The sequence below is a fragment of the Bufo bufo genome, chromosome 3 (genome assembly GCF_905171765.1).
Source record: "Bufo bufo chromosome 3, aBufBuf1.1, whole genome shotgun sequence".
In the NCBI taxonomy this organism is placed as follows: domain Eukaryota; kingdom Metazoa; phylum Chordata; class Amphibia; order Anura; family Bufonidae; genus Bufo; species Bufo bufo.
Genome location: NC_053391.1, coordinates 542,637,665 through 542,651,560, shown reverse-complemented (window position 1 = coordinate 542,651,560; position 13,896 = coordinate 542,637,665). Strand labels below are relative to the sequence as shown.

At 41.7% G+C, this 13,896-nt stretch overlaps 1 protein-coding gene across 1 annotated transcript in view; it reads right to left on the bottom strand.

Moving 5' to 3' along the window:
- Positions 1-13,896, bottom strand: part of CNMD (chondromodulin) — a 94,311-nt gene that overhangs the window by 47,030 nt on the left and 33,385 nt on the right. Inside the window, exon 4 of the mRNA XM_040425387.1 lies at positions 6,573-6,686. Within this exon, the coding sequence (XP_040281321.1) occupies positions 6,573-6,686 (114 nt within the window). The remainder of the gene's footprint in view (positions 1-6,572; positions 6,687-13,896) is intronic.

Sequence of the window (13,896 nt, the reverse complement as noted above, 5' to 3'; positions counted from 1 at the left end):
AAAATTGCACCACATATGCACTTGCTTGCAGATGCTTGTGATTTTCACGCAGCCCCATTCATTTCTATTCGTTGCGCAAAAAACGCAGAATATAGAACATGCCGCTATTATCACACAACGCACAAGTGATGCGTGAAAATCACCGCTCATTTGCACAGCCCCATTGTAGTGAATGGGTCCGGATTCAGTGCGGGTGCAATGCGTTCACTTCACGTATTGCACCTGTGCGGAAAACTTGCCCGTGTGAAAGGGGCCTAAGGCTATGTGAATGGAAAAAAAAAAAGTTAGGACTATGGGAAGGCGGGGAGTGAAAAATGCAAAAATTGAAAATCCCAGGGTCCTTAACCCCCTAAGGACACAGCCTTTTTTCACCTTAGGACCAGGCCATTTTTTGCAAATCTGACCAGTGTCACTTTAAGTGCTAATAACTTTAAAACGCTTTGACTTATCCAGGCCATTCTGAGATTGTTTTTTCGTCACATATTGTACTTCATGACACTAGTAAAATGAAGTCAAAAAAAATATTTTTTTTTACACAAAAAATACCTAATTTACCAAACATTTGGAAAAATTTGCAAATTTCAAAGTTTCAGTTTCTCTACTTCTGTAATACATAGTAATACCCCCAAAAATTGTGATGACTACATTCCCCATATGTCTACTTCATGTTTGAATTATTTTGGGAATGATGTTTTATTTTTTGGGGATGTTATAAGGCTTAGAAGTTTAGAAGCAAATCTTGAAATTTTTCAGAAATTTACAAAAACAAAATTTTTAGGGACCAGTTCAGGTCTGAAGTCACTTTGCGAGGCTTACATAATAGAAACCACCCAAAAATGACCCCATCTAAGAAACTACACCCCTCAAGGTATTCAAAACTGATTTTGCATACGTTGTTAACCCTTTAGGTGTTGCACAAGAGTTATTGGCAAATGGGGAGGAAATTTGAGAATATAATTTTTTTGTCTAATTTTTCATTTTAACCCATTTTTTCCACTAATAAAGCAAGGGTTAACAGCCAAACAAGACTGTATATTTATTGCCCTGACTCTGCCGTTTACAGAAACACCGAATATGTGGCCGTAAACTACTGTACGGCTACACAGTGGGGCGTAGAGTGAAAGGTGCGCCGTTTGGTTTTTGGAAGGCTGATTTTTATGGACTGGTTTATTTACACCATGTCCCATTTGAAGCCCCCTGATGCACCCCTAGAGTCGAAACTCCCTAAAAGTGGCCCCATCTAAGAAACTACACCCCTCAAGGTATTCAAAACTGATTTTACATACGTCGTTAACCCTTTAGGTGTTGCACAAGAGTTATTGGCAAATGGCGATGAAATTTGAGAATTTCATTTTTTTGCCAAATTTTCAATTTTAACCCATTTTTTCCACTAACAAAGCAAGGGTTAACAGCCAAACAAGACTGTATCTTTATTGCCCTGACTCTGCTGTTTACAGAAACACCCCATATGTGGCCGTAAACTACTGTACGGCCACACAGTGGGGCGAAGAGTGAAAGGTGCGCCGTTTGGTTTTTGGAGGGCTGATTTTGCTGGACTGGTTTATTTACACCATGTCCCATTTGAAGCCCCCCTGATGCACCCCTAGAGTAGAAACTCCATAAAAGTGACCCTATTTAAGAAACTACACCCCTCAAGGTATTCAAAACTGATTTTACAAACTTTGTTAACCCTTTAGATGTTGCACAAGATTTAATGGAAAATAGAGATACAATTTCAAAATTTCACTTTTTTGGCAGATTTTCCATTTTAATATTTTTTTTTCCAGTTACAAAGCAAGGGTTAACAGCCAAACAAAACTCATTATTTATGGCCCTGATTCTGTAGTTTACAGAAACACCCCTTATGTGGCCATAAACTACTGTACGGCCACACAGCGGGGCGTAGAGTGAAAGGTGTGCCGTTTGGTTTTTGGAGGGCTGATTTTGCTGGACTGTTTTTTTTGACACCATGTCCCATTTGAAGCCCCCCTGATGCACCCCTAGAGTATAAACTCCATAAAAGTGACCCCATCTAAGAAACTACACCCCTCAAGGTATTCAAAACTGATTTTACAAACTTTGTTAACCCTTTAGGTGTTGCACAAGATTTAATGGAAAATAGATATACAATTTCAAAATTTCACTTTTTTGGCAGATTTTCCATTTTAATATTTTTTTTCCAGTTACAAAGCAAGGGTTAACAGCCAAACAAAACTCATTATTTATAGCCCTGATTCTGTAGTTTACAGAAACACCCCATATGTGGTTGTAAATCGCTGTACGGGCACACGGCAGGGCGCAGAAGGAAAGGAATGCCATACGGTTTTTGGAAGGCAGGTTTTGCTGGACTGTTTTTTTTTTACACCATGTCCCATTTGAAGCCCCCCTGATGCACCCCTAGAGTAGAAACTCCAAAAAAGTGACCCCATTTTAGAAACTACGGGATAGGGTGGCAGTTTTGTTGGTACTAGTTTAGGGTACATATGATTTTTGGTTGCTCTATATTACACTTTTTGTGCGGCAAGGTAACAAGAAATAGCTTTTTGGCACCGTTTTTTTTTTTGTTATTTACAACATTCATCTGACAGGTTAGATCATGTGGTAATTTTATAGAGCAGGTTGTCACGGACGCGGCGATACCTAATATGTATACAATTTTTATTTATTTATGTAAGTTTTACACAATGATATCATTTTTAAAACAAAAAAAATGTTTTAGTGTCTCCATAGTCTAAGAGCTATAGTTTTTTCAGTTTTTGGGCGATTATCTTAAGTAGGGTCTCATTTTTTGCGGGATGAGATGACGGTTTGATTGGCACTATTTTTGGGGGCATATGATTTTTTGATTGCTTGCTATTACACTTTTTGTGACGTAAGATGACAAAAAATGTTTTTTTTTACACCGTTTTTATTTTTATTTTTTTACGGTGGTCACCTGAGGGGTTAGGTCATGTGATATTTTTATAGAGCCGTCCGATACGGACACGGCGATACCTAATATGTATACTTTTTTTTATTTATGTAAGTTTTACACAATGATTTCATTTTTGAAACAAAAAAAATCATGTTTTAGTGTTTCCATAGTCTAAGAGCCATAGTTTTTTCAGTTTTTGGGCGATTATCTTGGGTAGGGTATGATTTTTGCGGGATGAGATGACGGTTTGATTGTTACAATTTTGGGATACATGCGACTTTTTTGATCACTTTTATTACCTTTTTTGGGAAGTAAGGTGGGCAAAATTTCAATTTCATCATAGTTTTTTATTTTTTATTTTTATGGAGTTCACCGTTCGGGTAAAGTAACATGACTGTTTTATAGATTAGGTCGTTACGGACGCGGCGATACCTAATATGTGTAGTGTATTTTATTTTTTACATTTTTATTCAGTGATAAATGTTTTTTTTTATCTTAACTTTTTTCACTTTTTTTTTATTTTTTTTGACCCAGACCCACTTGGTTCTTGAAGATCCAATGGGTCTGATGTCTGTATAATACAGTACAGTACACCATATAGTGTTTTGTACTGTATTTTACTTACACTTTGTCTGAACAGATCTCTGCCTTTAGCACAGATCTGTTCAGCACCATGGACAGCAGGACGCCTGAGAAGGCGTCCTGTTGCCATGGGAACCTTCCCCGTCTGCTCAGTAGTGGCCAGAACTGCGCAGACGGGGAAGGGTAAGGACGGGGCTGTCAGGGGGCTGTCTGGGGGCTCTCTCCCTCTCCATCGGGGGGCTGCAAAGGCACAGCAGCCCCCCGATGGGAGAGGGAGGGAGCTCCCTGAGCTGTTAACCTTTTCCATACAGCGGTCCGTACGGACCGCGGTATGGAAAGGGTTAAACGGCTGACATCGCATCGCAGATGTCAGCCGTTTATACCAGGGTGTCAGCAATGTGCTGGCACCCTGGTATACCCACTAGAAGCCAACGATTATTCAAGGGGAGGCGCGCGGGGGATCGCGATCCCGCCTGCCGCACCGCCGGCCTCCCGCACCTCCCGGGGGGAGATACAGACATATTTTAGGAATACTAAAGTTTCTGATCAGAAACTGCAGAAATCGCAGCAAACAGCAGGTCTGAATTGACCTGCGGTTTGCCACGATCACCGACATGGGGGGGTCATTGGACCCCCCCGCGCATTTAGCCTAGGTGCCTGCTCAATGATTTGAGCAGGCACCGGGTTCCGACCACTGCCAGCCGCACGGCAGTGATCGAAAATACACAGGGCGTACATGTACGCCCTGTGTCCTTAAGTACCAGGGCACAAGGGCGTACCTGTACACCCTATGTCCTTAAGGGGTTAACACTGATTTTCTCAGGTATTCAAATACTTATGTTCAGCAGTGCAAGGCAAATAAATTATTTAAAAATCATACAATGTGATTTCCTGATTTATTAATTTTTTTATTCTGTCTCTCAGAGTGGGAATGCACCTACAATGTGAATTTCAGACTCCTCCATGATTTCTAAGTGGGAGACCTCGCAGGGTGTTAAAATACTTCTGTTCCTCACTGTAAATATCCTTGAAGGATCAGGAAGCCAGTGGTCTGCCTAGATATAATAGACTGATTTTGCAGTACAGTGTACTAGACAAGCTCCTGACTCCTTTAATTATTGCCATTTGTGAATTCACCTAGTTCACAATCTTAGAAGAAGTCATCTGATGTAGAAAGAAGTAAGCTCCTTCTCTATACACCAGGGGTCTAGATCAAGAGGAATTGTCTAAAAATGCAGAAAGATGATTCTCCTATATATTATTACTGCAGAATACTCCTTAATGAATGTAATTGGCTTTGATGTGGCCAGGCTTAAACTACATCTCCAGAGATGGCTGAAGGAACTTGGAAAACTTTGACTTGCAATAATACACATGCCAACCAGATAATATCCAGAGTAACAGCTGTGTGCAGCATGGACAGCTAAACGGGCTGAGAGTGACTCAATAAGGTCCTGGTAGGTTGTCACAGGTATCTGGAGCCATGCTGACTGCAGTGCATCCCACAGCTGCTGGAGGGTGCTTGGGGGAAGATCCACTGAATGAACAGGACAATCTAGATGGTCCTACAGATGCTCAATTGGGTTCAAGTCTAGGGAATTATCCCATCCACCCCAGGGAAGACAATCAGTATGCATGGGTGTACTTGCTCTGCAAGAATGGATTCATACCGAAATCAGATGAGAGCACTTCTACATGGATGAATGAGCCCTGTGAATGCACAAAAACATTCCCCAGACCATAACACTTCCACCACCAGCTTGTGTTCTTTCAGCAAGGGTTGCAGGGTGTTTGTTCTCTGATGTTTCTCACCTGACACACTGTTCGATGAAGCAGTAAATGTGACTCATCGGAAAAGGCAACTTTTTGCCAATCAGCAGAGGTCCAATCCCGATACTGCCATGAAAACTGAAGCCTTTTCTGCCAATGCGACACACGTGTGGTAGCCCTCTGGTTCATTTTGGTGAGGAGCTGCCCCTCTATAGCGTGCTAGTCAGCCCTCACACACCTTCATAGCCGAAGTTCACCTCTGACAATAATGGCACGTGGTGCTCCGCAGTTTCCATATCGCTTATTCTCAATGGTATCACTATACACTTTCCCCATAGCAGTACATGAATGAATGGTTCACAAACCGCACAGTTTCGGAAACACTGCCACCATTGGCCCAAAAGCCAATAATTATCCTTGATCAACGGCCTCTTTTATCCATAACAGCAACGAGGGATATGTGTGCAGACAGCCTATCAAACACCTTATATACCCACCAAGCCAGCTCACGACACACGACTTCCTTCATGAGCTACGTGCTGCCAACGTGAAAAGTAGGAAGTGTTCATAATAATGTGACTTGAGTATAGTAAACTAGAAGACACTTCAGACGATCACGTCAGAGTAAATATAGGAGCCGAAACTCCAACCCACCCAAACATGAGTATTGGTACTTGCTTTCAAGAGAGAGGTGGCTTCACAATTGGGGGTTTCCATAACTTAATTTACTGAAGACATGATCATGCATGAATGAAAACATTGTTGAAAGTCCTGGCTCCTGGACCATCATGAGACATCTCAGGAAATGTTAACAGGGTAATACCCATTAAGGCTTCCTCCATTTGTTATTTAAGGCTTCCTCCATTTGTTATTTGTCTCATGAAGACAAACTGCAAAAAAAGAGTCCACTCCACCACTGTTCTGACTTTAAGTTGATGTCATGCAGAATGGAGTTTATTATCCAAAGTAATGACAGAAATTATCTGTACATCCAGTGCTCTCCATTTATTTAACTCTTTGCTTCCCCGCAGCTCCCTTAACTTTGTTCCACAAATTTTACGGTGCCTTTCAGCGATCATGTACGGACAATAAGATAGACAGATGAGTGCAATCTCTGACCTTACTGCACTGAAAAAAAACGAACAATGCACTTATATTATGCATTGACTTGTATAAGAAAGATCAATTGACTTCTAATGCTGCCTAAAATGCCTGAAATCACAAGACATGTTTATAAATATTTCAACGTCTGGGGCACGATGGGTTTAAACTCTGACATTTTTATTTTCTTTTGTTTGGTTCTTACCAGCTCAAACGAAAGGCTTTCCTTTGTCACGCTGTCAACATCTGAAATATGAGCTTTAGCCTGGGCTTTAATGTAACACTTCTCTCCTCCAGCAAAACGAATTCCGGTAATGCCCTAAAAGATATACAGAAATTATATACAGTGGTCATACACCCGCACACAGCAGACACTCAGGTTATGGTCACACAGGTTTAAAAACTGCATGCAGAAACCTGTCTGTGTGGCCGCACCTTCATACTTCCTGAGCATGCGTTATTGCGTTATCTCCCCATGGGTCTCATTTTAGAAGAACGAAATGTACATAGACTGATAAAGAGAAAAACCAAGTGTCCATGGTCTCTGTTCTCAGGGCTGCAAAACCTTGATGCATTGCAATGGGGGGATTCTAAATCACATCTTTTACTTTAGCTATGTAAATCTACGCCCAACTTTGCTGAGTTTTATGCAAGGTCCCTCAGGTCTCAGATGCTGCAGTAGGAATTTCATATGTATCTACACTTTTATGAAGTGTAAGGGTATGCCCACACGAAGTGGCTGTGATACGGTATTACCAATGAACCCCGACTATACAGTGAGGTCTTAGTTAAATGAAAGGCAGCTGTGGCTAATTGGCTGCACGGTTCTGGACGGCAACCCGACCATATCACAGCCGCTCCTGAACTGATTAATACAGTGCAAAGTATTGCATAACATAGAAAATAGCCATCAATTAAAAATCATTTACTATAAATAGGAAAAAAGTCAATATATTTCTAAATAACTAAAAATGCACATATTATTTATACTGTAGAAATGTAAGCAATAATAAAAGCCAAGGGCATAGAGGATAGGTAATTACAGACAGAACACATAGCTCAACCACTGGATCATAATATTTCAGCTGCCTCATGTCCTATGAATTTTCAATTTTTTCATGTGAAAAATGTTGCTCCGTGTAGGCCGCTAGTTTTTTATATCTGAAGATTTATACTACAGGTAGGCAGGCCCGTTAGGGTTAGGACGCTTTGACATGCGGCAGATTTTGTGGCAGAGAATTCTGCGACTAAAAATCAGTTCATTCAGAACTTTCTGCCACTAAATCTGCAGCATGTGAAGGCGTCCTTAGATATGATCTAGAAGGCCTATAAAACAATGACACCCTTGTGAATCAATACACGTGGGTATGTTCACATATGGCAGATTTGTTGCAAAAATGGAAATGACTGTTCACAGCCATGGAATGGATTTCAAGGGCTACAGATACTTCTAACCTATCCTCGGGATAGGTCATCAGTATCAGACCGGTGGGGGTCAGACACCCGGCACTCACACAGATCAGATGTTTCAGGCAGCCGCAGCATATTGTGTGCGGAGTGGAAGCAGACGGCTCCATACATTGCATCGTTTCCAGCCCTTTCATAATGAGGTGGAGCTGCAGTACCCTGGCACAGCCACTACACGGTGCATGGAGCTGCCTGCTTCCAGCTCCATACACTGTACTCCACAGCACCCCAAAACAGCTGATCAATGGGGGTGCCAAGTGTGGACTCCCACCGATCTGACAGTGGTGACCTACCCATGTGTACTGTATCTACATGTTCTGTCTCCTAAAAAGTGAACAGTCAGAATCATTTTCTTTGTCCACCATTGTCCTCTTTGGTCCTGCTTTTTCCTTCAGATTCACAGTAGATCCTCGCATGTATTTTAATTCATCATTTCAGACATTTATGCCTCTCATTTCATCTTTTTCACTTTCCAACTATGCTTGTTTCCCAGGGTCATAAAATACAGAATTCCCCTATATCTCCTGCCTCAGGTTTGCATTCATTATGTATTGTTTGACCAGGCTGAAGTATGAGTTTTTCAAATAAGTGCAAATGCCATATTCTTGCATGAATCATGACAGCTGTGATATGTGTACATCCTGCTCTTTTTATTTAATGTCATAGCGCATAAGGTTCTTTTATTAAATTTAGCAATGTAATGTGCTTCAGAGGCAAGGGCCACATCTCAGGCAGTCAATGACATATATGTTAGTGGTAATAGAATATATTCCTGTTACATCAAGTTATCCCCTACCACAAGATAGGGCATAACTTTAAGATTGATGGGGTCCAGCCATTGAGACCTCCATTGATCACAAAAACGGGGGCCTTATACCCCATGGGAACCTCCAAAATGTACGGATCAGCTGGTTGAGCATGCACAATGCTGCTCCATTCATCTCTATGGGACTGCTGGAAACAGACAAGTGCTTGTACTCAGCTGTGTCCGCCAGTCCCATAGAGATGAATAGGACAGCAGTGTGCGTGTTTGACCCGCTGCTCTATTCGTTTTGGGGGTCCCTGTGAAGTTCAGGGTGCACATTCTTGTGATCATTAAGGGTCCCACAGATCAAATAGTTCTCCCCTATCCTGTGAAGAGGATAACTTGATGTAACCAGAATTTCCTTTAAATGGTGTCTCTCCCTTTCATTTAAAAGGCCCTGGTAACCCTAAACCATAGGTATGTCCAATGGGCCACCCTCTCCACAGGACTTCTGGATGTTATCATCATACGTGTAGCTGAAGTATCTACTGCATTTCTCTATAGATCCAAAATACAAAGAAGGCAAACATCAAGCATGAGCGCCATCAACAATGGTAACAATTTTATCTGAACCAGGGACCCCATGGCTCCCTTTATTAATGTCCACAGCTCAGGAGCTATCTGAAACAGAGCAGATACTATTGGTGAAACATTTCTAGGAACTGGGAATACTAGAAAGTGACAATTTATTGAAATAAGGTTTTTATTTTAAGCATTTCATTTTTTTGTTTTTCACTTTTGTTTTAAATTTTTCCATTTTAGGCTATTTACTGCTTTAGGTAGCTCACTTGTCAGCTTTGCTGTGTAGACTAAGACAGAATAAGCAGGATCTGGACCAGTTTAAATGGCTATTCTGTTGTATTACTGGAGTCCTAGATAAGGCAGGAAAACAACAATATTTATTGGGCCTTTATACATGATCAAATGTATTTTGCAGTCCTCACACTGCGGATCCGCGGATACAGGCCATGTGCTTCCCGGAATTTCCACGGGCCCCATTGTAAAAATGCCTATTCTTGTCCGCAAAACAGACAAGATTAGTTCATGTTGCATTTTTTTGAGGGATGTAAATGCGAACATACAGATGTGGACAGCGTGATGAAATTAATGGGTCCACATCTAATCCGCCAAAAAAGCGCATACGGAAAAAAATACTGTGTGCATGAGGCTTAAAGGAGTTGTCTCACTTCAGGAAGTGGCATTTATCATGTAGAGAAAGTTATTACAAGGCACTTACAAATTTTTGGTAATTGCCCATATTGCTTCCTTTGCTGGCTGGATTCATTTTTTCATCACATTATACACTGCTTGTTTCCATGGTTACGACCACCCTGCAATGCAGTAGCAGGGGTCATGCTTGTACACTTTAGGAAAAAGCACTAGTGTATGCGTGCTTCCACGGTCCCAGACACCAGAGAGGCCGGCGCTTTTTCCTATAATGTGCAAGCACGGTCACCACTGATGGATTGCAGGGTGGTTGTAACCATGGAGATAAGCTGTTTATAATGTGATGGAAAAATGAATCCAGCCAGCAAAGGAAGCAATATGGATAATCACAATGCATTAGTAAGGGTACTTTCACACTTGCGTTTTTCTTTTCGGCACTGAGTCCCATCAAAAGTGCTCAATACCGGAAAAGAACTGATCAGGCATATCCCCATGCATTCTGAATGGAGAGCAATCCGTTCAGGATGCATCAGGATGTCTTCAGTTCAGTCTTTTTGACTGATCAGGCAAAAGATAAAACCGCAGCATGCTACGGTTTTATCTCCGGCCAAAAAAACTGAACACTTGCCTGAATACATTTTTTTCCATAGAAATGTATTAGTGCCGGAATGCGCAGACCGAAAAAAAGGTGAAAAAAATAAATGACGGATCCGTTTTTCCAGATGACACCGGAAAGACGGATCCGGCATTTCAATGCATTTTTCTGACCAGGCATTTTTAAGACTGATCAGGATCCTGATCAGTCTTACAAATGCCATTGGTTGGCATACGTTTTGCTGGATCCGGCAGGCAGTTCCGGCGACGGAACTGCTTGCCGGATCACTCTGCCGCAAGTGTGAAAGTAGCCTAAGTGGCTTGTATTAACTTCCCCTACATAATACATGTTATTTTCTGAAGTTAGACAACCCCTTTAATACACACAAATAAGGATCTGAATGCAGCTCCCCTGTCCCTCCTTGGATTCTGGGGGAAGAAGCTGTACTCTACTTTCTGGAGATGTAAATAACCTATCAACTTCCATTCATTGCAGCTGACATAAAACACAAAACCCTACTGTATGGGTTATGCAAAAAGGTTGTGCATTCAACATGGCTGGCTTCACGAAAAAAAATTAAATGATAAATTACAAATAGGAAAAAAATCCCCCCCCCCCCCCCCCCCCAAACTTACATCTAATTAATGAAACTACAATAAAAGGGGTTGTCTCCTGCACTGCCGCCTCTGCAGGGAAAATATATTATTACATGGCTGCCTTTCAGATAAATGGTGAAATGGCCATCCACGTAATACAAGCCACGACACACGCAATTGCATGGGGCACTAAGATATCTTCTCTGTTCGTCATGGGAACATGGGTTAGGAGAGTATTCATTTTGGACACACAAAAGGGACACCATATTGTGTTAGGGACACATAAGAGGCACCATATTGTGTTGGAAGCACTAAAGGGGTCATTATACTAACTTGAAGATACATAAGGGGTCATACATAATGTGCGAGGGGCATTATAAAGAGTAAGGGGCACATAAGGGGGTATTACATTATGTGGGGGCAATGATAATACTTCTTTGCTTTGGGCCCCTAGAAATGTCAAATCCGCCCCTGAATACAAGGATGGCTTCAGTCCTCCAGAATGGGAGCCACTTGTACAGAAGCTTTCTGTTCTGGTCATAGAGGGAATATTGAGCGGGGGAACCTCTATAATGTTCATATGTTGTGATAGGGCATAGGAAAAGAAGTCTTTATGAGACAACCCCTTTAAACACACATTACCTTTAAATCTGAATCCATATTCCCTGAGAAAATAAAGATAGCAATTTAGAGCCAGCTCCGTCACCCTTCTGTATGTGATTCTGGATCTGTCACTTCTTCAGTAAGAAATAAACTGATTTGTGGATTATGATTATTGTGCCAATAAATGTCATTTATGCCTAAAACCAGCTTGATATTAAATGAAAATAACCCACAGACCAGGAGATTTTAGAATTACGAATGTCACATCCTTAGATTGTTCTCCTCTCGTACACTGAAGTGACAGCCCAGCAAAGAATGCAAACAGGAACAGTCAGTCCTAACCTATTTAAAAAGCTGTAGACCACAATGATGTGCTGCTAGGTAATCCCATATTAATGCGGCAGCTCCTCTCACATTTGCTATACCCATAAGGGCATATCCTGTAGCCTAAACAACACAAGTGGAAGCTGGATTTTATATTCACACTTGATAAACAGCAAAAGAAGCAAAAATGGGATGCGGATTGCTTCTGGTTGTCATCAGAAAAATATAATTCCATTTTAGCTGACATCTCACAAATATAGCTCCAAGTGCATCTTGTTTGTGATGTGTAATTGAAGTGGAAGTTTAATCCCGGGGCTCATAAATCACACAGAAGCTCCAGGCCCTCCCTTATGGCTGATACAAGTGAGTTATCAGTTTTTGAGCTTCTACCATACCCAAGTTCTTTCAGAGTGTAGTAGACCATTAACACATTCAAAGCCCCCCCAGATAGTGCCGGATGGGCGCTGAAAGCACGTAAACAGCGTCCGTCTGCTGACATGTAATTGAACTAGGTGACAGTCAACTCGTATGGTCGTCGGTGGGTCTGCATCAATGTGGGTCCTAAAGGAGCATATAGTTATTAAATAGACTAGCCCCCTGTAAACTCTAATTTTTCTAGATTTTCCAGTTTCATCATTCGATAATTCAAAGGTCTCATAAGAGAGAAATAAGAGAGAAATATACCCCTGGTTTGGGGTATAACATCTAATCCGTGAAGATATTACATTATTGCCAATTCCCTAATAAACTGTAATATACTACTACTACTACTACTACTACTACTACTACTCCTACAACCAGAATCATTCACAGTTGTAAAGGGAGAGTTTCCTATAATATAATTTCTGGTGGCCACCCGACAGTTTAGGGAGGGTGGGCAGGGACTGGTGATCCCCTTCCCCTCCTCTCCCCTACCTTCGGTTATGGCGATACCCCTGGCCCCTATTCAGCATGGACAGGATTTTGGGTTAGGATAGGGTTAATACAGGGTTCTGGTTCGGGGGGGAAGGGGGAGGCGGGGGTCATGCAGGGTATATAAATCCTTGTCCCGCCTCTTCTCTTCTGCTATAAGCGGAAGCGCTGTGTCCCTCCCTCCCTCCCTTAAGGTTTTTTTCAGTTATGGTTGTAATTTTCGGTTTTCTGGTCTTCATATTTGGTTTCGATTGTACTCTTTATGTGGACAAGGTACATGCCAGGTTGAATTTCGTGAAGTCACAGCTGGCGGCAGGTTAATACAACGGAGAGGTGTTGGAGGCAAATGGGCGGAACTGCCCGCTTGGAGGCCAGGTGTTTATGGTTTTGCCGTTTGAATAAATAGCTGTGGCCGATTACCACCCAACAACAATAAAGGGGTTAAAAGAAGAGCAGTGTCAGTGTCCTTTATTTGATGGGGTTTTTGGTATTGGTAAGGGGCCAGAAGTAAAATGGGGTTTACCCCCCCTTTCCTTGTTTACTACCGACAGTCTTCATAATATGTATGCGAATTTAAATAAATATAACGGGTTAACTGTCTGAATAAATATCGCTAAAATCAACTTTGATGAATAATCTCAATAAAACTGGTGGTAGTTCACAATATACCTATCAGGTTGGGAGTCAAAGACATAAGGGCACCAATCAAAATATATATTGTGCCTCCCACTGTCTCCGTCCCCTAAGTAGCGTCTTGCTGTGCTCTACTACCGATCAGCACACGGAGTCATTAGGTCACATTTTCAAGACTCCTAACCGCTTACAGTAGATGTCACTATGTTAGCAGGATGGCTTTTTTGTATGTTGTTGTTAATCTAATATCTAAAGCTGAGTGTATGTGTGTATGTATGTATGTCCGCTAAAGGAGTCCGCACCGTCGCATTTACAATCACGAAATTTGGCACACAGGTACATCAGGTCTCCAGTAAGGTTTTAGACCAGGTCTCAGCTCTCTGGGGGAAATTCCCCAAAAAATGACGTGCATTACCCCAACTGCCAT